The 23390-nt window shown below is 34.3% G+C and overlaps 1 protein-coding gene across 2 annotated transcripts in view; it reads left to right on the top strand.

The window, feature by feature from the left end:
* Nemf (nuclear export mediator factor) overlaps positions 1 to 23390 on the top strand; it is a 53206-nt gene that overhangs the window by 6063 nt on the left and 23753 nt on the right. For both annotated transcript variants that reach the window (XM_027929620.2, XM_071607876.1), the window contains exons 5-18: positions 3450 to 3598; positions 4488 to 4555; positions 5418 to 5504; positions 7071 to 7144; positions 7764 to 7834; positions 7915 to 7990; positions 8468 to 8530; positions 10941 to 11018; positions 11110 to 11318; positions 11548 to 11739; positions 12091 to 12154; positions 15153 to 15241; positions 20452 to 20555; positions 21537 to 21599. In XM_027929620.2, coding sequence (XP_027785421.1) covers positions 3450 to 3598; positions 4488 to 4555; positions 5418 to 5504; positions 7071 to 7144; positions 7764 to 7834; positions 7915 to 7990; positions 8468 to 8530; positions 10941 to 11018; positions 11110 to 11318; positions 11548 to 11739; positions 12091 to 12154; positions 15153 to 15241; positions 20452 to 20555; positions 21537 to 21599 — 1387 coding nt within the window. The remainder of the gene's footprint in view (positions 1 to 3449; positions 3599 to 4487; positions 4556 to 5417; positions 5505 to 7070; positions 7145 to 7763; positions 7835 to 7914; positions 7991 to 8467; positions 8531 to 10940; positions 11019 to 11109; positions 11319 to 11547; positions 11740 to 12090; positions 12155 to 15152; positions 15242 to 20451; positions 20556 to 21536; positions 21600 to 23390) is intronic.

Raw genomic sequence — 23390 nt, 5'->3', positions numbered from 1 at the left:
CCTTTTTATTATTTATTTATTTATTTTTACCTTTTGCTTGCAGGAATCAGGGATGGCTCTCTAACTTAAGGGTCTGTTAGAAAGAGAGAGAGCACGCCTGAAACCATCCTATTTATTGAGGGGAAGACACTTGAGAAAGTTCCACCCAAATGAGGCAAGGGATTGGGTTTCAGGGTGGTGAGGCTCACTCCCAGAGCTGTATAATTCCTTGCCAAGTGAAGGTGAGGTCCATCTGCTTTTGCCCTGTGAGCAGAAGCCAGTTCTACACCTCTGTCGCTCAAGACTAAGAGTTGTACTCAGCTCCTGTTCATGGAGGCCCCCGACACACAATTAAAGGACTGAGGATGTAGTGTGGTGAGGGACATCACAGCATCCCTTTTTATTTTGAAACAAGGTCTTCTTAAATTGTTTAGGGCCTTGCTAAATTGCTGAAGCCTGCCTTGAACTTGTAGTCCTCCTGCCTCAGCCTCATGAGTTGCTGGAATTAGAGGTGTGTGCCACCATGCCTGGCATGTCTGAAGTTTTGATGTGTGGTGCTTCTAGAGTTGGTCAGACTTTGAGGAAAGCTTATTGCTACTCACACATTTAAGAAAGTATATTTAGGCCAGATGCAGTGGCACATGCCTTTAATCCCAGTAATTTGGGAGGCTGAAGCAGAAAGATTGCCAAGTTTAAAGCTAGCCTCAGCAACTTAGTGACAGCCTGTCTCAAAATAAAAAATAAAAAGGGCTAGAGGTGGCTCAGTGGTTAAGCACCCCTGGTTCAATTCACAGTACCAAAAAAAAAAAAAAGTAGGTTTATTAAGTTAGCAATAGGAAAGACTCTGGGAAACAAGACCAGAAAGTGGCTTATTAAGTATATCAGAATCAAGTGCAGTATTTCCCAAACTATGTTCCTTAGATACTGTATCCTGTAAGATAATAGGGGTGTCTAGAAAAATGGGTTCAATAGGCATGAAAGTTTGAGGAACCCTGAGAATAAAGTAAGATTAAATTTTTTTCACTTTAGTACTTATTAGTCCTTTTAATATGATAATGCGATGGGTACATTTCTTACAGAAGGAAGTGTTAAGTAGAATTTCCAAAACTTACTTGATCACAGAATTGTTTTTAATAGAAGGTAAGGAAACCCATGTTATGAAGTACTTTTAGGAAACTTTGCATTAAGGAAAACCCTTTCAGGGACATAATCTTCCTTATTGGAATCCTTTAGATGTTCCTGATAACTGTATAATTTGATCAAAGAAATCAAATTTTGAATACCTTTTATGTTGCAGGCTCTGTGACCTTTTATTCTTCATATCATATCTTAACCAGATACTATCAGAACTTCTTTATAAGCCCTTTACTTTCCTTTTCCAGTTAACTTTTTTTTTTTTTTTTTTTTTTGGTACTGAGGATTGAACCAAGGGTGCTTAACCACTGAGCAACATCCTTACCCCCCCCCCCCCCTTTTTTTTTTTTTTTAAATACCAGGGATTGAACCTAGGGATGCTTTACTACCAAGCCACATCTGCAGCCCTTTTTATTTTTATATTTTATTAGAGATAGAGTCTTGCTGAGTTGCTGAGGCTGGCTTTGAACTTGTGATCCTCCTATCTCAGCCTCCCAAATCGCTGTGATTCCAGGCATGTGCCACCATTACCAGCCCCAGCCATTTAAAAAAAAATTTTTTTTTTTTAGTTGTTGATGGACCTTTATTTTATTCATTTACTTATATGTGGTGCTGAGAATTGAACCCAGTGCCTCACACATGTGATGCAAGCGCTCTACCAGTGAGCCACAACCCCAGCCCCCCATTTTTTATACTTTATTTAGAAACAGAATCTTGCTGAGTTGCTTAGGGCCTTGCTGAGTTGCTGAGGCTGGCTTTGAACTTGCAATCCTCCTACCTCAGCCTCCCTAGCCACTGGGATTACAAGCATGTGGCATTACCCCCAGGCTCCAGTTAATTTTATATTCTTTAAGTTAAAATTAATGTTTAAAATTTAAATTTATTTTCACTCTAATAAATTTGTAAGGTTGTATTTTGGGAGAAGTTTTATCTTCATTAAGTCCTCCCTTTTTTACCAAAAAGGTTATATAGTAACATTAAATTTTAATTCTAAACTTCATTAGTTTGTTTGGTTTTGTTTTTGACTGTGCTAGGTATTGAACTCAGGTCCTCATGCATGCTAGGATACTAGTAGGCAAGTGCTCTACCACTGTCCCTAGCCCTAATAATTTCATGGATTTTTCGGGGGTATAGGGACTGAGGATTGTATCCAAGGGTGCTCTACCACTGAGCCACATCTCCAGTCCTTTTTCATTTTTTATTTTGAGACAGGGTCTCACTAAGTTGCTGAGGCTGGCTTTGAATTTGCCATCCTCCTGCCTTAGCCTCCCAAGCTGCTGGGATTACAGGTGTATGTCACCATGCCCAGCTATAATTCATTTGTTGAAATTAAGTCTTTAATTGTAAATCTTTAGTAAATAATTTCATTTTGCCTACATATACCTTCTCCTTCCACAGAATTTTTTGTGTGTTTTGCTGACTTTTTTTTTTTCTTTCTGTGGTGCTGGGGACTGAATTCTGAACCTTGTACATATTAGGCAAGTGTCACTGTGTCACTGAACTACATATCCAGCCCATCCAGCCCATGTCTTACTACTACTTCTTTTTACACATTCAAATATACATTTAAATATTAAAATGTTTTTTTTTTTAAACATAGTCTTCATAAGGTAATAACATTTTACTATTTATTGTTAAATTGATCTATCATAATTAGCAATTTCTGGGGCTGGGGATATAGCTCAGTTGGTACAGTGCTTGCCTTGCATGCACAAGGCCCTGAGTTTAAACCTCAGTACCAACAAAACAAACACAATAATTTCCCAGATGTTTACACGTAGACTATTTCTTCTTTTTTTTCCCCCTCTATTATAAATAAATTTCAGTGAACATCTTTAAGCATGTAGCTTTGGGTTTATTGAGTTAATTCATTAGGCTACATTAGACCACATAACTGTTGTTATTAAAAGACGAATTGTAGGTGAAAGTATAATAGCTCTTTGCTTGGCTTCTAAAATATATATTTTATTTTTCTTAATAAGTCAGTACTTATATCCTGGCTCATGCAAATATAAACATGAGGTCCCCTAGTAGTTGTCAAGGTGTTAATAAATGATTGTGCTTCTGCTAGTACTTCTGTAATAGCGTCAGACAGTGAATTTGATGTTGCTCTAGATACCTTCACTGTTTCAAACTTGGGTCTTTAGAATTTGTTTATCTTGTTTCACAGTCTGCTGGGCAGGTTCAAGGAGGATTGTTTAGATGTGACTTTGGTGTATTTTGTTTTATAACTTCATTTTTGTAACCTCAATAAGGTTGTTAAGAGACTACATCCTTTTTAAGAAGTTTCATGACTATTTTGAAAAAGCATTAAATTATATTTTACTCTATTGCAGGGGAACATTGTTCTTACAGATTATGAGTACCTAGTTTTAAATATTCTAAGGTTTCGAACTGATGAGGCAGATGATGTTAAATTTGCTGTTCGTGAACGCTATCCAGTTGATCATGCTAGAGCTGCTGAACCTTTGCTTACTTTGGAAAGGTAACATCTTTTGTTTTAAACTCATTTCATATTGTATTAAAAGATAAAAATAGTTATATTTCAGAATATGAAAAACTGTCAGATAAAAAATACTTTGTTTACTTGGATAACAACTAAATTTGGACTACTTGAACTACAAATACATGTCTTTTAAACTAAGTTTTGGGTTACTTCAGATATTTATGATTTCTTGGTAAAGAGTGGGGACAACTCTTGTTCTGTGAGAAGGCAGATGGACATCCTGGGCAGAATGCAAAGAGAGAATTTTTGTTTTACTTAGGAAAAAGGGAACTAAGGTGGTATAAGGTGATTATAGTTGTACTTTTCTGGCTTGAAGGCTTTTGCTGACAAATAGTCTGCGGTAGTGGTCCTCAAAGTGTAGCAAGCATCAGAATCTCCTGAAAGGCTTGTTATAACATAGATTGCTCCATTTTGCTAATTCCTCATGTAAGGCTCAGGAATCTGCATTTCTAACAAGTTCTCAGATAATGCTAATCTGGTGATCACACTGATCCACAGGATCCTTAAGAGTTTTTATTAAATTAATTAGGTAAAGCCATTTTAGATATTAAGATACAGCATGATGATTTACAAAGGATATTTGACATAAAAATGTCTCTTTCATGACACATATGTGGGCAAATTGATGATAAGGAGTGTGTCTTAGTTGATTTCTGTTAGAAAACCTGGGTTCAACTCCCAGGCTGCTGATTGAGATAAACTACTTTTATGAACTCATTTCCTCACTTACAAGAGAACTAATTTCTATTAATTGCAGAGTATTATAAAGATTAGGTCAATTGATGCAGGTGAAAGCAGTGTGAATGTGAACAAGGCTATAATTTTTTTTAATATAAGACAGTAAGAGTTGTATCAATTTGTTTCACAGATTGACTGAAGTAATAGCCAGTGCACCTAAAGGAGAACTACTGAAGAGAATTCTTAACCCATTACTTCGTGAGTAATCCTATAATAGCAATGAAATGTTTGTAAGATAATGTGATTTTCAGGACTATATCTAAATTTTTTATGGTTCTGGTTTAAAATATGAACAAGGAGTTTAAAATGATATTTTTAAAAATTATCTTTTAATAATGATCTGTTTTATTTTTAAAGATTTTTTTTTTCTTTCCAGTACTGGGAATTGAACCCAGGGGTGCTTTGCCACCGAGATACATTCCCAGTTCTTTCTTTTTTTTGAGACAGGGTGTTGCTTAGTTGCTGAGGGTCTCACTAAGTTGCTGAGGCTGGCCTTGAACTTGCAACCTTCCTGCCCCGGCTTCCCGAGTCACTGGAATTACAGTTGTCTGCCACCATGCCCAGCTATTGCCTGATTTTTTTTTAAAAATATTTATTTTTTAGTTTTAGGTGGACACAATATCTCTATTTTACATTTATGTGGTGCTGAGGATCGAACCCAGTGCCCCATGCATCATAGGCAAGTGCTCTAGCACTGAGCCACAATCCCAGCCCCTGTTGCCTGATTTTTAATGTGGACATTAAACCAGTTTTTAGATGCTAAACCAACCTTGCATTCCAGTGATAATCCCCCTGGTCATAGTTTGTAATCATTTCATATGTGGCTAAATACTATTATAGTCCTATAACTTAACCTGATTTCTCTAAGTTTATTATAATTTTAAATTCTTGTGATACTTCATTGTTATTTTGGATCATACTTCAAAATAAGTACATTCACTATTATTTTCATTGGCTTCTTTTATTGATTAGATCATTCTTATTTGGATGTAAATTTGTACTACATTTTTTATTTAATTTTATAGGAAAATAGTAAAAATAGTTCTCTCTGCTTTTATAGCCTATGGGCCAGCTCTCATTGAGCACTGTCTTATAGAAAATGGATTCTCTGGCAACGTCAAAGTGGATGAAAAACTTGAAAGTAAAGGTATGTGCATGGTACAAGTTTTGAAGTTTTGTCCATTTTCATCTGTCCCCTCCTCCCCCCAGTACTGAGAATTGAATCCAGGTCTTGCACATGCTAGGCAAGCACCTTACCACTTAGCCACACCCTCATCCCCCATTTATATCCTTTTTTAAAAACTGAAAATTTGAATTGAGAATATAGCTCAGTGGTAGAGCACTTGCATAGCATGTCAGTCCTCATCACTGAAAAAAAAAACAAAAAACCTTGAAGGTTATTTCTGATAAAGTAATAAATGAATAGATAATTCTAGACTTAAAAAACTTTGACTTATGAGTGTCATATGCATGTGGGTATTCCTGTCCTTCTCCACTGTGTAGCTTTATCCTTGGTAATTTGCAGTTCAATCTCACACTTTTTTGTCTTTTCTCTGGTACTGGGGATTGAGGCCAGAGGTACTTTACCAATGAGCTACTTCCCCAGCCCTTTATTTTTTATTTTGAGATGTTTCTGCTAAGTTGCCTGGGCTGGCCTTAAACATGATGTCCTCTTGTCTCAGTTTCCTGAGTAGCTTGGATTATAAGTGTGCACCTTACCTACTAGCCAGTTCAATCTTGAAAACTTTTCACTTTAGAATATTTTCTTTCTATCCCCTAAGATTTTGGACTGGCTCAGCTTGGGACAATTAGAGTCTCAAAGAGATGAATATAGTAGCCTTAAAACCTAGAACATGCAGTGCTTCTAGAAACAGCATTATTCATATATTTGGATCTCTGTAATTCTGTGGTGTGGCCATATGATTGAAGTAGGCTTTTGTAACTACCTAGGGAACCTAATTTAACTGCCAGATTAGGAAGTAAAATAGAGGAAACATTAGGAAAATATAAGATTTGGTATTTAACAAAATTCAACTTATACTTGTGTAATTTTTTTTCTTGTGCAATATTTGAAAAATCATTCTTGTTGTTTATATTATAGGTATATCATTTCTTAAGGTTTAGGAATAATTTGTGTTTAAAAATGTAAATTGAGTGTTTAAGTTTCTGAAATACACTAAATCAGTATATTCTCCCCTCCAAAATGATAATACAGGTATTTTTATTAATTATATAAATGCTAATAAAGAGGTATTTTTGTTTTGTTTTAATAAAATGAATCTGATACTCATCTGGAACAAAAGCATGTGAAAACATGTAAGAAAGCTCTAAAATAGTGATTTGTTATTATTATTACTGTATGTATAACCTTTTCACAGATTAAAATATAATAGTAAGTTACAGTGACTTAAACAGTAACTTTTTAGAGAACGAATAGTCAGAATAAAGAATCTAGAAACATGCTCAAATATATATAGGAAATTAGTTTGAATAAAGTGCTTTTCAGATCATGGAGGGAAAGATGACTTATTCAGTAATAGAATGACCAAGATATAACCTTATTTATATAAACTGATTAAACAACTATACCTAATTTTCTTGAACACTTTACATTATTTTTTAAATACTTTTCTGCTTTTCTACATAGTTGTTAATGGTTAATTGGTTAATTGACACTTGATTGGCACTCATTTTTCTTTTTTTATTCCATTAGATATTGAAAAAGTACTCATTTGTCTGCAGAAGGCAGAAGAATATATGAAAACAACATCCAACTTCAGTGGAAAGGTAACACCATTTTACACCATGTTTCATTTATTTTGATTTTCTAGAAATTAAATGTTCATTTAAAGATTAATATACGTATATTTTATTGTTCTAATATTTTAAAAATGATATTTGTGATATACTTATTCCAGGGTAAGATTTTTCTTCTCTTGGTTGTGGTTTATTTTGGGTGCTGAGGATTGAACAACCCATAACCTCAAACCATGCTAAGTACATGCTATACCACTGAGCTATACTTCCAGTCCCAGGATAGTTTTTATAATTGGTATGGATTTATAATATTTGTTCTCCTTTTATAGAAAGTACTATGTAAAGTACTCCAGAAAAGTTGAATTTGTGAATTATTGTTTTTGTTTTGTGGTGCTGAGAATTGAATCCAGGGCCTCACTCATGCGAGGCAAGCACTCTACTACTAAGCCACATCTCCAACTCCCGTAATTTGGTGATTTACATATCTGTAATATTTAAACAGTTTTAAAATTACCTCATACTTTATAAGTATTTTTCTTCTCTAATCATAGTACATATTTACTTACAAAAATTAATAAAAATGTTAGTCGTGGAAAGAAAATCTGTACTAATGATTAATAGAAATAATTTTATTATTGGATTTTTGTAGGGATATATCATTCAGAAAAGAGAAATAAAACCAAGCCTGGAAGTAGATAAACCAGTTGAAGATATACTCACGTAAGCATGTAGGCATGGATCAACTTGCTTTGGATCTTTATTAATATTCTTGAATGTGATATAATAAATATGTTTTACAGGTATGAGGAATTTCATCCTTTCTTGTTTTCTCAACATTCACAATGTCCATATATAGAATTTGAATCATTTGACAAGGTGGGTTTTCTAGTTCTGTTTTTTGATCAGAAAAAAAACTTGAGCACTTTATATTATTTCACAAATACTTTTCTGAAAAAGTCCATATATTCCTCAGAAATACTGAAATGATATGAGGTGTTAATATCAGCTTGCTTTGATTAAGAATTTAACATATTCTTGTCACTTTGAAATACTGAAATGATATGAGGTCTTAATACCAGCCTGCTTTGATTGAGAATCGAATATATTCTTTTTGCTATGAATCTGGGCATTAAAAATCAATACAGTCATAGATACAGTTCCTGGAAACAATTGTTGCCACTTTATTTGAAGGGAAGGACCAAAGACTTGAACAGTTAAGCTCTTTAATGCATGAACTACATGTATTAATACATGGAGTAGAAATGTTGTCAAGTTCTTTGAGAAATTCTGTGTACATTTAAAGTAGAGACCATACTGTTTTTATAGCTAGTGTGTATTTGTTTCTTTAATAAGGCCGTGGATGAATTTTATTCGAAGATAGAAGGTCAAAAAATTGATTTAAAAGCTTTACAACAGGTATGGTATTATTAAATTAATGACTTATTTATCATTGTTTTTTGGTTTAGTTTGATTTGGTGTTTTGGTGCTAGGGATTGTACCCAGGGCTTCCTGCATGCTGTGCAGTCTACCACTAAGCTACAACTGTTCCCTATTTGTCATAAACTCTTTTTTTTTTTTTTTTTTAGGACTTTAATAAAACTAGGTCTTGTATTTTCTTCAGAATTTTTTCCTTTCGAACCAAGGTGTGCTCTATCACTAAGCTATATCCACATCCCTTTTTATTTTTTAAATTTTGAGACAGAGTCTCCATAAGGTGCCAAGGCTGCTCACAAAGTTAGGATCCCTTTGCCTCAGCTTCTGAAATAGCTGGAATTACAGGTGTGTGCCACCAAGCCCAGCTAAAGCTAGACCTTTAATTTTCGGTGTATTGTGACTCCATGAGGAGGATTTAATATGCAATGTTTTTCCAACACATTTGACCATGGTTTTTTTATTGTTTGTTTGTTTGGTTTTGGTTTTTAGTTGTAGATGGACACAATACCTTTATTTTACTTATTTATTTTTATGTGGTGCTGAATATTGAATCCAGTGCCTCACATGTGCCAGGCAAGCATTCTACCACTGAGCTATAACCCTAGCCCCATCTGACCATATTTTTAGAGTATGTGCTGGCAGAACGTTTCAAGAATTGATAATAGTCATTCTTGATTTAGAAAAGACTTGATTTTTTAAAGAGACTTGATTTTTTAAAAATTCAAGTCTTAAAATATATGTGCAAAAATTTCAGGTTATGTACCCCCTCCTGTTTAGTTTTAAAAAAATAGTTAATAGTAAGTTCAATATCAAAGCAGGTAATTAAATGGATTACATAGTACTTTGGCTGACGAACAAATGCTTAGCAGTAACATTGATACCCATGTTTTTATGTGCATCAAAAATACAGATTGAAAGAATAAAAAATTTTTTTGTTGTTGTTCTGGGAACTGAACCCAAGAGTGCTTCACCACTGAGCTACATCCACAGCCCTTTTTACTGCGTTGCTTAAGGGCTTGCTAAGTTGCTGAGGCTGACCTTGAACTTGTGATCTTCCTGCCTCAGCCTCTGAGTTGCTGGATTACAGACAGGTACCACTGTGCCTGGCTTCAGATTAAAAATTAAAAATAAGGGGCTGGGATTGTGGCTCAGTGGTAGAGTGCTTGCTGGTATGAGGCACTGGGTTCGATCCTTAGCACCACATAAATGTAAAATAAAGATGTTGTGTCCACCTAAAACTAAAAAATAAATATTAAAAAAATTTAAAAATAAAAACTGCAAATTGAGCATCCCTAATCTGAAAACCTGAAATGCTCTAAAATCTGAAACTTTTTAAAAAAATATTTTATTCGCTTATTGATTTTTATGTGGTGCTGAGGATCAAACCCAGTGCCTCACCTGTACAAGGCAAGTGCTCTGCCACTTAACACAACCCCAGCCCAAAAATCTGAAACTTTTTGAGTGTCATTGGTGCCCAGGAAGATATAGATTTCAGATTTTCGTGTTAGGGCTATACAGCTGGTAAAGTCCATGCAAATATTAAAAAATCCAGGAAACTTAAAATCTGAACTACTTCTGGTCCCAAACATTAATTTATTTTGGTAATCTTCATGGGTTCTTTTAATAGTATTCTTGTAAATCTTTTTTGGTATTTCATCTCACATTTTAATATTCACTAATTTTTGGTGTTGTTAATATTATTAGAAAGTTTGTCCCCAAGTCAACCTTGAAATGTAAATTCTTTTTTTTAATGTTTATTTTTTTTTTTTAGTTGTAGTTGGACACACTACTTTTATTTCATTTATTTATATGTGGTGCTGAGGATCGAACCCAGAGCCTCACACATGCTAGGCGAGCACTCTACCACTGAGCCAAAACCCCAGCCCCTTGAAATGTAAATTCGATATGATAAAATGCTATATAGAAGGTCAGATAACCACCATAAAACTTTGTATTTCTAATTTAGGAGGAAAGTGCTCTGTAAAATATTGGCAATAATATTGAGAAAATGTAATGTATCAATAAAATAAAAAGGTGTTTGGTAATTTCTGCTCTTTAAGAATTTATTCTACCAAACTTTACTTTTATGTCATAGGAAAAGAATGTTTTGAATTCTGTTTGAATAATGACAAAGGGCATATCTTATAATTTAATGTAACCTTTAATCAGAACACCTTCCTGTGTAGGGCACAGGAGGTATATGAGGAGAGGGAGAGAAGGAATTTTGGAGCATGGAACATTTTCTGGTGGAAAAATGGACTAGGGGAACTTGAGCTAGCTAAATGACATTAAGGCGGCAGAGGTGGGACCAGAATAGTGAATTTTAGGAGTTAAGAGAAAGTGCCATAAAGTAGGAGAAATCTAATTTTTAAGTGTGTTTTGTCACCAAAAGGAAAAACAAGCACTGAAGAAATTAGATAATGTCCGAAAGGATCACGAAAACAGATTAGAAGCTCTTCAACAGGCTCAGGTATTGTGTTTAGCTTTTTCATGTTTTTTTTTTTTTTTTAATGATAACCTCAACTGGCATTATAGTATATGTATTTGGTTTATTTTTTAAGGAAATAGACAAACTGAAAGGAGAACTCATAGAAATGAACCTACAGATAGTTGACAGAGCCATTCAGGTAGTTCGAAGTGCTTTAGCCAACCAGATAGACTGGACAGAAATCGGGGTAATCGTGAAAGAAGCCCAAGCTCAAGGAGACCCTGTTGCAAGTGCAATCAAAGAATTAAAACTACAAACAAATCATGTTACAATGCTGCTAAGGTAAGTTTGGTTCTTAGTTAAGTAGTCAGTGCTTATCTTTATTTTGTTATTTAAATAAATTAAATAAATTTTAATTTTTTTCTTTCGAAATTTATTCTTAGAAAAAATTAATTTACACTAGAATAAGTAATGAAACTTAAGCCATTTATAATTTCATTGAGGAAAAAAAATGAAAATAAAAAAGTGATGTCATTGACATTAGTGAAATACTATTGAATATTTTTAATAGAAATCCATACTTATTATCAGAGGAGGAAGATGACGATGTTGATGGTGATGTCAGTGTTGAGAAAAATGAAACTGAACCACCAAAAGGAAAAAAGAAAAAGCAAAAGAACAAACAGCTGCAGAAGCCTCAGAAAAATAAGCCATTGCTTGTTGATGTTGATCTCAGCTTATCAGCATATGCCAATGCCAAGAAGTAAGTCATTTGAACACAAATTTTAGGTAACATATTATCTGCAATAAGTCAGTTAAGAGTATTAAGAATGTTAAAAGAGCAATTGTTTTGGTGAAAATACTCCCTTTGCCCCAGTATTAATACTTTATTTTAGTGTACAGATGGAAAGCTGGAAAATACTCTGTATTGAAATTTTCTCGGTTGCCCCTCACATTATGGAAACCCTATCCCCCTCTGGAAATGCCTTTTTAAAAATTTAATTTGGTGCATTATTCAGCTTTGTTCTGTGATTAAATAATCTGTAAAATTAGAAATAAGTAGAAAACTAAAGAATAAAGATGTTACTTAAAATTAAGAGATATATTTTTCTAGGTATTATGATCACAAGAGATATGCTGCCAAGAAAACGCAAAAAACTGTTGAAGCTGCTGAGAAGGTATTTAATATTAGAGTGAATGTTAACTGTTTTCGCCTGCTTTAATAGCCTTAACTATTATTTCTGTTTAAATGAAATTAAAAAATGTTTTTTTGAGACTGGGGGTGGAACCCAGGTACTTAAACACTGAGCCATATACCTGTAAAATATTGGCAATAATATTGAGAAAATGTAATATATTAATAAAATAGAAAGGAGTTTAGTAATTTCTGCTCTTTAAGAATTTATTCTACCAAACTTTACTTTTATGCCATAGGAAAAAAAAAATGTTTTGAATTCTGTTTGAATAATGAAAAGGGAAATAGGGGCATATCTTTTTTATATTTTTATTTATAGAGACAGGGTCTCACTGAGTTGCCTGGGGCCTTGCTAAGTTGCTGAGCCTGGGTTTGAACTCACAATCCTCCTGCCTCAGCCTCCTAAGCCATTGGGATTATAGGTGTGTGCCACCACACCTGCCTAAATGAGATTTTTTAATTCAGAAAGATCTTTTGAATTTAATGGTGCTTTAAATGTATTTCCAGTATTTATTTTCTTTTTCAAACCTTTTCCTCTCCATTCTTCTCTGCTCAGATGTTGGAGAGGTCCTGAACTTTTTGCTCATAAATCATATCCAACCTATCAGTGGATCTTTTTGGTTTTTACTATAAAGTTTTTTTTTTTTTTTTTTTTTAAAGGGTGATTTTTTTTTTTTTTTTAGAGAAAGAGAATTTTTAATATTTATTTTTTAGTTTTCGGCGGACACAACATCTTTGTTTGTATGTGGTGCTGAGGATCGAACCCGGGCCTCACGCATGCCAGGCAAGCGCGCTACCACTTGAGCCACATCCCCAGCCCAATTTTACTATAAAGTATTAACCAGAACCTCACACATCTCTTTTTTTCATGGGTCAGCCTTTCATTTTCTGTGTTCATATGGACTATAATAGCAGTCTCTTAATTGGATTTGTGTCCTACCTTTTTCCCAATACAGCCTGTTCTCCAATAGCAATCCTGGTGATGCTTTTAAATCACAAGTGAAGTCCATTCTCTCCTCTACTTAAAATTTTTTTATTCTTTTCCATTTTTATATAATTCAAAACCCTTCTCTTGGCCTTAAGGGCCTGTGTGATCTGCTTTCCTCTGACCTCTTCACTTGTATTCTTCCTCTTAAACATTCTTTCTGGCTACATTGTGATTTTAGCTATTCCTAAAGCCATGGTAAATTGTCCTCTTAGGGCCTTTGCATTTCCTTTTCTCTACCTGGAATGCTCTTTCCTGAAATTTTCATAGTTTGATCATTCTATTCATTCACTTATCTCCTTAAATTGAGACTTTACCAGAGAAGACTTTGTTGACCACTTAATAAAATTAGTACCACCCTGAATCTCTACTTTGTTGATTTCTTCTTTAAAAAAAGTCTTCCCAATAGGGCTGGGGAGATAGCTCAGTTGGTAGAGTACTTGTCTTGCATGCACAAGGCCTTGGGTTCAATCCCCAGCACCACAAAAAAAAAAAAAAAATCTTCCCAACAGACATATCTGTTGGAATACTTATGTTTTTCCTCTGAAATGTAGATTGCGTAAAAGTAGGATTTTTCCTCTCAGTACTGGTATTGAATCTAGGAGTACTCTGCATTGGGTTATATATACCCCCTACCCCCTTTAAAAAAAAAGGGTCTCACTAAGTTGTCCAGGTTGTCCTTGAACTTAACAGTCCTCCTGCCTAAGCCTCCACAGTAGCTGGATTTGCAAGCCTGTGCCACCATACCCAGCAACGTAGGATCTTTGTCTGTTTTATTGATTGCTGCATCCTAATCCCTGGAATAGTGTCTGGAATAGAACAGTAACCTTAATGTATGTTAAATGAGTAACCTTCATGAAGTCTGCCTCTATCTACTGCTCTCTGATCTCATTTCATGATATTTTATCCTGTGATCACTACTAGCTGGTCTTTTCTTTCTGTTGATAAGGCTCTTCTTCCTATTCTTAGTCTGATAACTTCATAGATCCTTTAGATTTCAGCTTCAATGCCGTTTCCTCAGAGATACCGTCTTTGATCAAAATCTAGTATAAATTGGGTTCCCTTGTTATGCTTTGATAACATTCTTAGAAGCACTTACCATATGTTTATTTGAATGAGTACTCGTTTAATAGTGCCTCTTTTCATAGATTCCAGTGGGGTGTGGGAGGGGGCTTTGTTCCCATCTTGTTCACTATTGTATCCACTTAAAACCAGCAACATGATAGCACTTGGAATCTGATAAGTGAACAAGGTAGTTCTTTATTTGTATGCCTTGAGCTAATATTTGCATATGTTCAAGTTTTGACTTTTAAGTTATTTTAATATTTAAGGCAAAAATCTTTTGTTCTTCATTACTTTCAAATATGTATATGTTAGTGGGTAGAAAATGCCAGTTTTAAAAACTATTGGAAAAATTTTCCAATCATTGGTAAGTAAAATGTTTGAGTTACTATAATCTTATGTGCATTTTTTTTGCATACTTAATAAAAATGGATGTGTTTATGAAAAAAAAACAAAAAAACCCCTATTTCTTAGCTGGTATGGAGGCATGTCTGTAACCACAGAAACTCAGGATGCTGAGGCAGGAGGATTCTAAGTTCAAGGCTAGCCTGGGCAACTTAGGGAGACCCTGTCTCAAAAAAACAAAACAAGGGCTGGGCTATGGCTCAGTGGCAAAGTACTTGCCTAGCATGTGTGAGGCACTGGGTTCAATTCTCAGCACTACATATAAATAAATAAAATAAAGGCTTGTTGACAACTAAAATAATACTTAAAAAAAATAAAAATAAATAAATAAAATAATATTAAAAAAAAATAAAAACAAAACATAAAAGGGCTGGGGATATAGCTCAGTGGTAGAGTACCCTTGGGCTTGGGTTCAATCCCCAGTATCATAAAACACAAAACTATTTCTTGTCCCATTGTTTACCTGGGTGTATTTAAATACATTCTGAACAAATTATTTTAAAAGTGTATTATTTTTTCCTATAAATAGGCATTCAAATCAGCAGAAAAGAAAACAAAGCAAACATTAAAAGAAGTTCAAACAGTCACCTCTATTCAGAAAGCAAGAAAAGTATATTGGTAAGTGTTCTCCCTTTTTAAAACTTAGTTTGTTTTATCAGCAGTGTACAAGTACACTATTTAGAAGGTCTAGCAGTTCTATAAATTTTATTACAAAACCAGTAGCCCTGTAATTCTTCACCTCATTCCCATTGCCTTCTCTTTTCTTTGCCTTTTTTTTATAATATGCTTATATTGCTGCTTACTTTTTCCTTTTTACAGTCTTGACTTCTAACTATGGAAGATGAGAATTTCATTTCTTTCTTATTTGTGCTCTGTTGCATTCACACACTTACAGAATAATTTTGTCAAGAATGATAGTCATCAATGACAGTTTGAATATTTAAATTGCAGTACTGGGGAATGAATCCAGAGACACTTTTATTTTTATTTTGAGACAGGATCTTACTAAGTTGCCCAGGCTGGCCTCAAACTTGTGATCCTCCTGCCTCAGGCTCCCACGTCACTGGGATTATAGGTGTGTGCCACTGTGCTTGGCTTCTTGCTCAGTTTTTTATCTTGCTTAGTCAATAATTTTCTTGTTTCATTTGCTTTCTATTTCTTTTATTTTTTTGTGATACTGGGGATTCAACCCAGGGGTGCTCTACTACTGAGCTATATCTCTAGCTGTTTTTATTTCCTGTTTTTTATTTTGAGACAGAATTTTCTTAAATTGCCCAGGCTGGCTCAAACTTTGGATTCTCTTGCCTAGCTGGGATTACAGGCAGGGTTTGCTTTATTTTTATTTTTATCGCTAATTCATCTTCAGATTCTCTTTCAAGTGAAATTCCTTTATTATTATTGCCTTGTAGAGGTCAGAGGTCTCTCTTGGAGCTTTTGACCTGCATCTTAGCATATTAAAATCTCCTTTTAATATTATCTTAGAAGATCTCTTTCCCCCTCTTTGTGTTGGATTTTCTGTCCTGGATCTCATACTTCTCTTTATTGGTTGGTATGGAGTGTGTGCAGAGCTTTATGAGAAAGGTTTGTATAGGAGGTAAAGTTTAGTTTAAAGTTCTCTAATGTATAAAAAATTATTTTATTCATATTTAATAGGGTTTTTGGTGTAGAAATCTAGTTTGAAATAAATAAATAAACATATATATATATATATATATACACACATATATATATAATTTTTTACATGCACACAATATTGAAACTATATTTTCCTAGCACTTAGGTTTACCTAAGACTTTGGAAGGCATTGCTCTGTTGTAGTAACTTTCAGAATTGATTTTGAGAAGAATACCTTCCTGATGGTATGATTTCATAAGGATTTTTTTTTTTTTTTTTTTTGTGGAGGATGGCATCCCATTATGTTGCTAGCTGGCTTGAACTTCTGGGCTTAGCCTCCTGAATAGCTGAAACCACATGCCATGCCCAGCTCAAGGGTTTTTTTGTTTGTGTTTGTGTTTTTTTTTTGTTTTGTTTTTTGTTTTGTTTTGTTTTGTTTTAGTGCTGGGGATCCAACCTAGGGCCTTGTGCCTGCTAAGTAAGCACTCTGTCACTGAGCTATACCCTCAGCCCAGATGTCATTTTAACATTGATATTTTATATGCAACTTGTTTTTGCCTTCCATAAACTTGTAAATTTTCATTTTCTTTTTTTTTTCTCTCCTCATTTTATCCTAAAAAATTTCCAGAATTTCGTGATAGTATGTTTGCTTTGTTTTTAATTTATTTTTATTTGTTCTTTTTAGATATACATGACAGAATATATTTTGGCATACTATACATACATGGAGTATAACTTATTCTAATTGAGATCTTATTCTTGTGGTTGTACATGATGCGGAATAATCCTGATTGTGTATTCAAATATAAGGCTAGGAAAGTTATGTCCAATTAATCCTGCTGCCCTTCCTGATGGTATGATTTCATAAAGCTGTTTTAATCCATTATGCTGGATATTTTCTGGGCCCTTATTAACCTTCGGGTTTTGTTTTGTTTTGTTGTTGTTGTTTTAATTTTTTTTTTAATAGCTATAGATGGACAGCATGCCTTTGTTTAGTTTTATGTAGCACTAAGGATCGAACCCAGTGCCTCACACTTGATAGGCAAGCACTCTGCCACTGAGTATAGCCCCAGCCCTAACCTTCAGTTTTGAGACATTTTCTTGACATGATTCTTTCTGTTTTTGCAATGCTGGGGATCAAACCTTTGGCCTTGGGCATGCTAGGCAAGAGCTCTACCACTGAGCCATACCCCAGCATTGCAGTTCTTGAAAAACTGCCTGTTGTCTACTATGTCTTTTTCTTTTCTGGAAATCCAGTTTTAATTATGGAACATCCTAGGTGGGTCTTCCAATTTTCTTGAGTTTTCTATTTTTTAACTCTTATTTTCTTATAATACATTCTGAGAGATTTCTTCAACTTTCAGTTCTTCCATTGAATTTATTTATTCCTATCATGATTTATTTATTTAAAGAGAGAGAAAGAGAGAGAGAGAGTTTTTTGATATTTATTTTTTAGTTTTTGGCGTACACAACATCTTTGTTTGTATGTGGTGCTGAGGATCGAACCTGGGCCACACGCATGCCAGGCAAGCGCGCTACCGCTTGAGCCACATCCCCAGCCCCTCCTATCATGATTTAAAAAAAAAAAAAAAATTTCCCCTGGTACTGGGGATTGAACCTAGGATCTCAATCAACTATGCTGGGCAGGCATTCTGTCACTGAGCTACATCCCTAACCTTATGCTTTTAATTCTAGGAACTCTCTTTTGCTTCTTCATGCCTGTTTTATGTCCTGCTCTAGTTTTATTTAGCTGAGAAGTGTTTTTGTTTTGGTGGTGGCGGTGGTGTACTGAGGATTGCAACTAGGGGCACTTTATCACTGAGCTATATCCTCAGTCCTTTTTTACTTTTTGTTTTGAGACAGGATCTCACTAACTTACTAAGGTTGGCCTCAAACTTTTGATTTGCCTACCAGAGATTGAACCCAGAGCCTCACACAAACTCTTTACCACTGAACTTACACAATTCCAGCACAACTATTCACATTTTTTTTTTAAGAGAGAGTTTTTTATTAGTTTTTGGGGGTCACAACATTTTTATTTTATTTTTATGTGGTGCTCAGGATCTAACCCAGCGCCCTGCGCATGCCAGGCGAGTGCGCTACTGCTTGAGCTACATCCCCGTCCCCCAACTATTCACATTTTATAGTAGAGTATTAAAATGCTGATTAGGGGACTGGGGTTTTGGCTCACTGGTAGAGTTCTTGCGTACCATGTGTGAGGCACTAGGTTTAATTCTCAGCACTGCATATAAATAAATAAATAAATAAAGGTTCATCAATATCTTAAAAAAAAAACTTTAAAAAAATGCTGATTGGAAGTGGTTGGACTTGTATAACGATCCATGTAGGCCATTTTGGATAAAATTCTTGTGGTCTTTTGCTCTTTTCTTCTTGATGTTCCAAAATGATTCTTTTATTCCCTTGCTTAAGGTGAAGACCTGGCTGTCAACATGTGGGTAGCCCAGTGGGAATAATAGTCTGGGGGGGCTTAGTATCCAGTATTTTTGACATTTACTCTTTGTTTTGTTTTATATGTATCACATGTATTATGTTACTCCTACATCTGTTAGGATGTGGAAAGGGAGTTACAAACATATTTACAGCTAGAAAGAAAATACAGGGAACTAACTGAATAGATTTTCAGCCAGTCCTCCTGTTTCTGAAGTCCCATCTTAACCCCTATCTTCCTTTACTACTTGTAATACTGTTTTTGAGCTTTATATGAATTAGACAGTGTAAATTGAGTTGTTTCTTAGGTTTTTCTATTGTTAGCATAAGCATAAGATTCAGTTTCTTGAGTCTGATTACTTGTCTGTTTTGCATCCAACAGATTTTTTTTTGTCTCCTCTCTTTTAGTATGAATTAATTTGACATCTCTTTTTATCAATAGGATAGCCTATGATTTTCATTTCTTATAATATTCTTATTAGGAATTAGTATCAAGGTCATATGGCCTCACAAAACAAGCTAAGAAGTGTTCCGTTTTCATTTGCCCTTAAATGTTTGATGAAGTTCACTTGTGAAGCTCAGTATTTCTAGAGTTCTCTTTATGGAAAAGTTTTTCATTATGGACTGAAATTCTTATTAGATATAAGGACTATTCAGATTTTCTAGTTTTGCTAAGCAGAATTTTTCTAAGACTTTGAAAAAGATTGGCAAAAGGCTTGTTCTGCTTAAGAACTTTCAAATATTGTAGATTTGTCAATGTCTTCTTTTACTTTACATACACAAGGCTATGTAATTAAGAGATACCTATCTAGAAGTATTATATCTTCCTGATGAATACAGCCTGTTATTAACTTTAATGAAATGTCCTTCTAATTTTAACTATTTTTTCATTCTTTGTCAGGGGTTATAACTAAATCAGCTTTCTTTTTGGTTCTTGAATGATATATCTTTTTCTGTCATCATATATCAGCCTTTTAGCCTTATATTTTTAAGAAATGTGAATCTATGTGTACACATACATATATACATGGATGTATATGTGATAAGGATGTATATATAGATATATATCCATGCTGTTATATATAGATATATATCCATTCTGATAGTCTTTGCCTTTTTTTCTGGGGCCTTTAACACATTTAGATTTTATATATTCTCTAGTATCTTTAGATTTAAATCTGCCTATTTGCTGTTTGTCCGTCTTGTCTCCCTATCCCATGCTAGTGAATGAATCTAGGGCCTCACACATGCTAGGCAATCACTCAGGCACTGAGCTATATTCCTAGTCCCACTTGTTCTATATTCTTTTTTGTCCTCTTTATTACCCTCTTCAGATTAACTATTTTTTATTGGCTTGTTACATATTTTTTATGAGGAAGATTATCCCCCATTCTTTGTCCTTGTGTTCATCATTTTACAAACCCCTTACTATTGGCTTGATTTTTTTTTTTCTTAAAGAGAGACAGAGGAGAGAGAGAGAGAAATTTTTTTTTTTTAATATTTATTTTTCAGTTTCTGTGGACACATCTTTATTTTATTGTATGTGGTGCTGAGGATCGAACCCAGCGCCCCGTGCATGCCAAGCGAGTGCGTTACCGCTTGAGCCACATCCCCAGCCCCAGCTTGATATTTTAAAAATAATTAAATCATCAAGATGTCTTAACCTACATAATCAGGGTTGTTTCCTGATTTTTTTTTTAAAATGGTGTGAATATAGGCAGCCAAGAAGAAAAAAATATTAACTTTGTTTTCTTTCCATTTTATAGGTTTGAGAAGTTTCTGTGGTTCATAAGCTCAGAAAACTATCTAATAATAGGTGGACGAGATCAGCAACAGAATGAAATAATTGTGAAAAGATACTTAACACCAGGTAGATAAGATTAAAATTCTAAAAAATTCTCTTAATGTTTGTACCAGTTATCTCAAAATGTTAGGGACTGATTTTCATCTGTATTCTTGTTTGATACTTTACAGTTCATGTGTTGAAGATGTGCTTTGCCACTTAATTCTCATTTAAAGTGGATATTCCTAAAGTAGTACTGCTTGAGCTAATCTGTGGTGTTGGACTTTTTATATATATATTTATTTTTTAGTTGTAGTTGGCCACAGTATCTTTATTTCAACCCTGTGGTGTTGGACTTTTGATCTCCTACAACAATTATAAAATAGTTTTTAATCCTCCAATGGCAGCGTAGCAGTATTTTTAAAAGTTTAATTTTTCAGCTGGACATGGTGATGCGCACCTGTAATCCCAGTATCTTAGGAGGCTGAGGTAGGAGGATCACAAGTTCAAAGCTAACCTTGGTAAAAACAAGGCACTAAGCAACTCAGTGAGACCCTGTCTCTAAATAAAATAGAATAAAAAGGGCTGGGGATATGGCTCAGTGGTTGAGTGCCCCTGAGTTAAATCCCTGGTACCCATTCACCCCACAAAAAAAATTTAATTTTTTATTGTTGAAGTTTGTAACAATTTTTCACCTTTAGAAATAGGAGTTAAGGGCTAGGGTTGTGGTAGAGTGCTTGCCTCAAATGTGTGAAGAACTGGGTTTGATCCTCAGCACCACATAAAAAAATAATAACAATAAATAAATAAAATAAAGTTATTAAGAAAAAAGAAGAAATAGGAGTTAAAACCAGGTGCAGTATCATATACCTATAGTTATAGGTACTTGGGAGGCTGAGGCAGGAAGATTGCTTGAGCCCAGTTATTTGAGATCAGGATTGGCAACATCGTGAGACCCTGTTTCACACACACACACACACACACACACACAAAAAAAAAAAAAAAAAAGAAGAAGAAGAAAAAGAAATAGGACTTAAAGTATCATTTCTTATTTGTCTTTTTTTTAAGGTGACATCTATGTACATGCTGATCTTCATGGAGCTACTAGCTGTGTAATTAAGAACCCAACAGGTAATAATAATATATTTGTTATTCAAAATTTAATTCCTTTCCTTAATTTTTTTTTTTTTTAACTGTAAGATTTAATAAAGGATATAGTAGGGGCTGGGGCTATAGCTCAGTTAATAGAGTGCTTGCTTTTCATGCGTAAGTCCCTGGGTTCAAGCCCCAGCACCACAGACACACACACAAGAATAAAAGGTATCCTATGAAGACAGTAAAATAATTATGAACATATATGCATCTACTAGAATTACATGAAGCAAAGCCAGACAGTACTGAAGGAAGAAATAGATCTATAATCATATTTGGAGACTTCAAAATCCAGCTTTTAGTCGATTATTAGAATACTTAGACAATCGATTAACAAGGAACTAGGAGTCTTGAACAGCACTATCAACTAATTAAACTCAACAGAAAGCTCTAGAACATTCAATCTAATAATAGAATATTTATTTTTCTATAATGAACATTCTTTGGGATAAGCCATTTTGATAGTTTGTAAAATAAATCTTAATAAATTTAAGACAGTTAAAATCATGCACAATAATTTTTCTAACTTTAATGGGATGAAATTAGAAACCAGTTGTATAAAATTTGGAAAATTCACAAATATGTGAAAATTAAACAACATAATTCATATATAATATATCAAAATTAATGAGATTATTTAGAGGAAAATTTATAGCTATAAATTCCTATGCTAAAAAAGAGGAAAAAACTCAGATCAATGACTTTATACTTTGTCAGAAAAATAACTCAGAGCTAGACAAGGAAGGAAATAATAAAGATTAAAGTAGGAATAATTGAAACAAATAGGAAAACAATAAAGAAAATCAATAAAACAATTTGGTTTTTTAAACATTGACATTTTGGAACATATATTCCCACCCCGTGTAAAGGAGGACTGTTGGTAAATGGAAGACTCCCACATGTATGGATTGGAAGTCCTGACAGCATTACTACCCATAGTAATTCATAGGCTCAGTATAATCTGTCTCAAAATTCCAGCTGCCTTTTTCTTTTTTAACAGAACTGCTCCTAAAATTCATATGGAAATGCAAGGAACCCAGTTTAGCGAAAGCATTGTTGAAAATTTGGAGGCCTTACACTTCAGTAATCAAGGCAATATGATGTTGGCATAAGGGCACACACATAGATCACCAAATAGAATTGAGTTTCCAGACAAACCCTGTAGTTTATGATTAGTTGATTTTCATCAAGGGTGCCATGACCATTCTTTGGAGACAAAATATCGTTTATCTCTCCTTCTAAAATTTTAATAGAATTGATTTTTAGACGAGTTTTAGGTTCCCAGCAAAATTGAGCAGCAGGTACAGAGCTTTACTGTGTAACCTCTTCCCACACATGCATAGCCTGTTATTATCAGTATCCCCCACCAGAGTGGTACAGTTGTGAAAATTGACAAGCGTATATTGACACATCATTCTGACCTAGAGTCCATAGTTTATAGTAAGATTCACTTTAGCTGTACATCTTATGGGTTGGAATAAGTATAAATGCATGTATCTACCATTATAATATCATATAGTCTTTTTATTGTTATAAGTCCTCTGTGCTTCACCTGTTCATCCCTAACCCATGGCAACCACTGATTTTTTTTTTTTTTTTTAAATTTTATTTTTTGGTACTGGAGATTGAACCCAGGGATGCTTTACCAATGAGCTACATCCCCAGACCTTTTTTTTTTTCCTTCCATTTTTTTAATTTTGAGAGAAGGTCTTGGTTAAGTTGCAGAGGTTAGCCCTGAACTTGTGATCCTCCTCCTCAGTAGCCCCCAAA

The sequence above is a fragment of the Marmota flaviventris genome, chromosome 2, assembly GCF_047511675.1.
Source record: "Marmota flaviventris isolate mMarFla1 chromosome 2, mMarFla1.hap1, whole genome shotgun sequence".
Lineage (NCBI taxonomy): Eukaryota > Metazoa > Chordata > Mammalia > Rodentia > Sciuridae > Marmota > Marmota flaviventris.
Note: the sequence above shows the minus strand (reverse complement) of the source record. Positions and strands in the feature narration are given on the sequence as shown.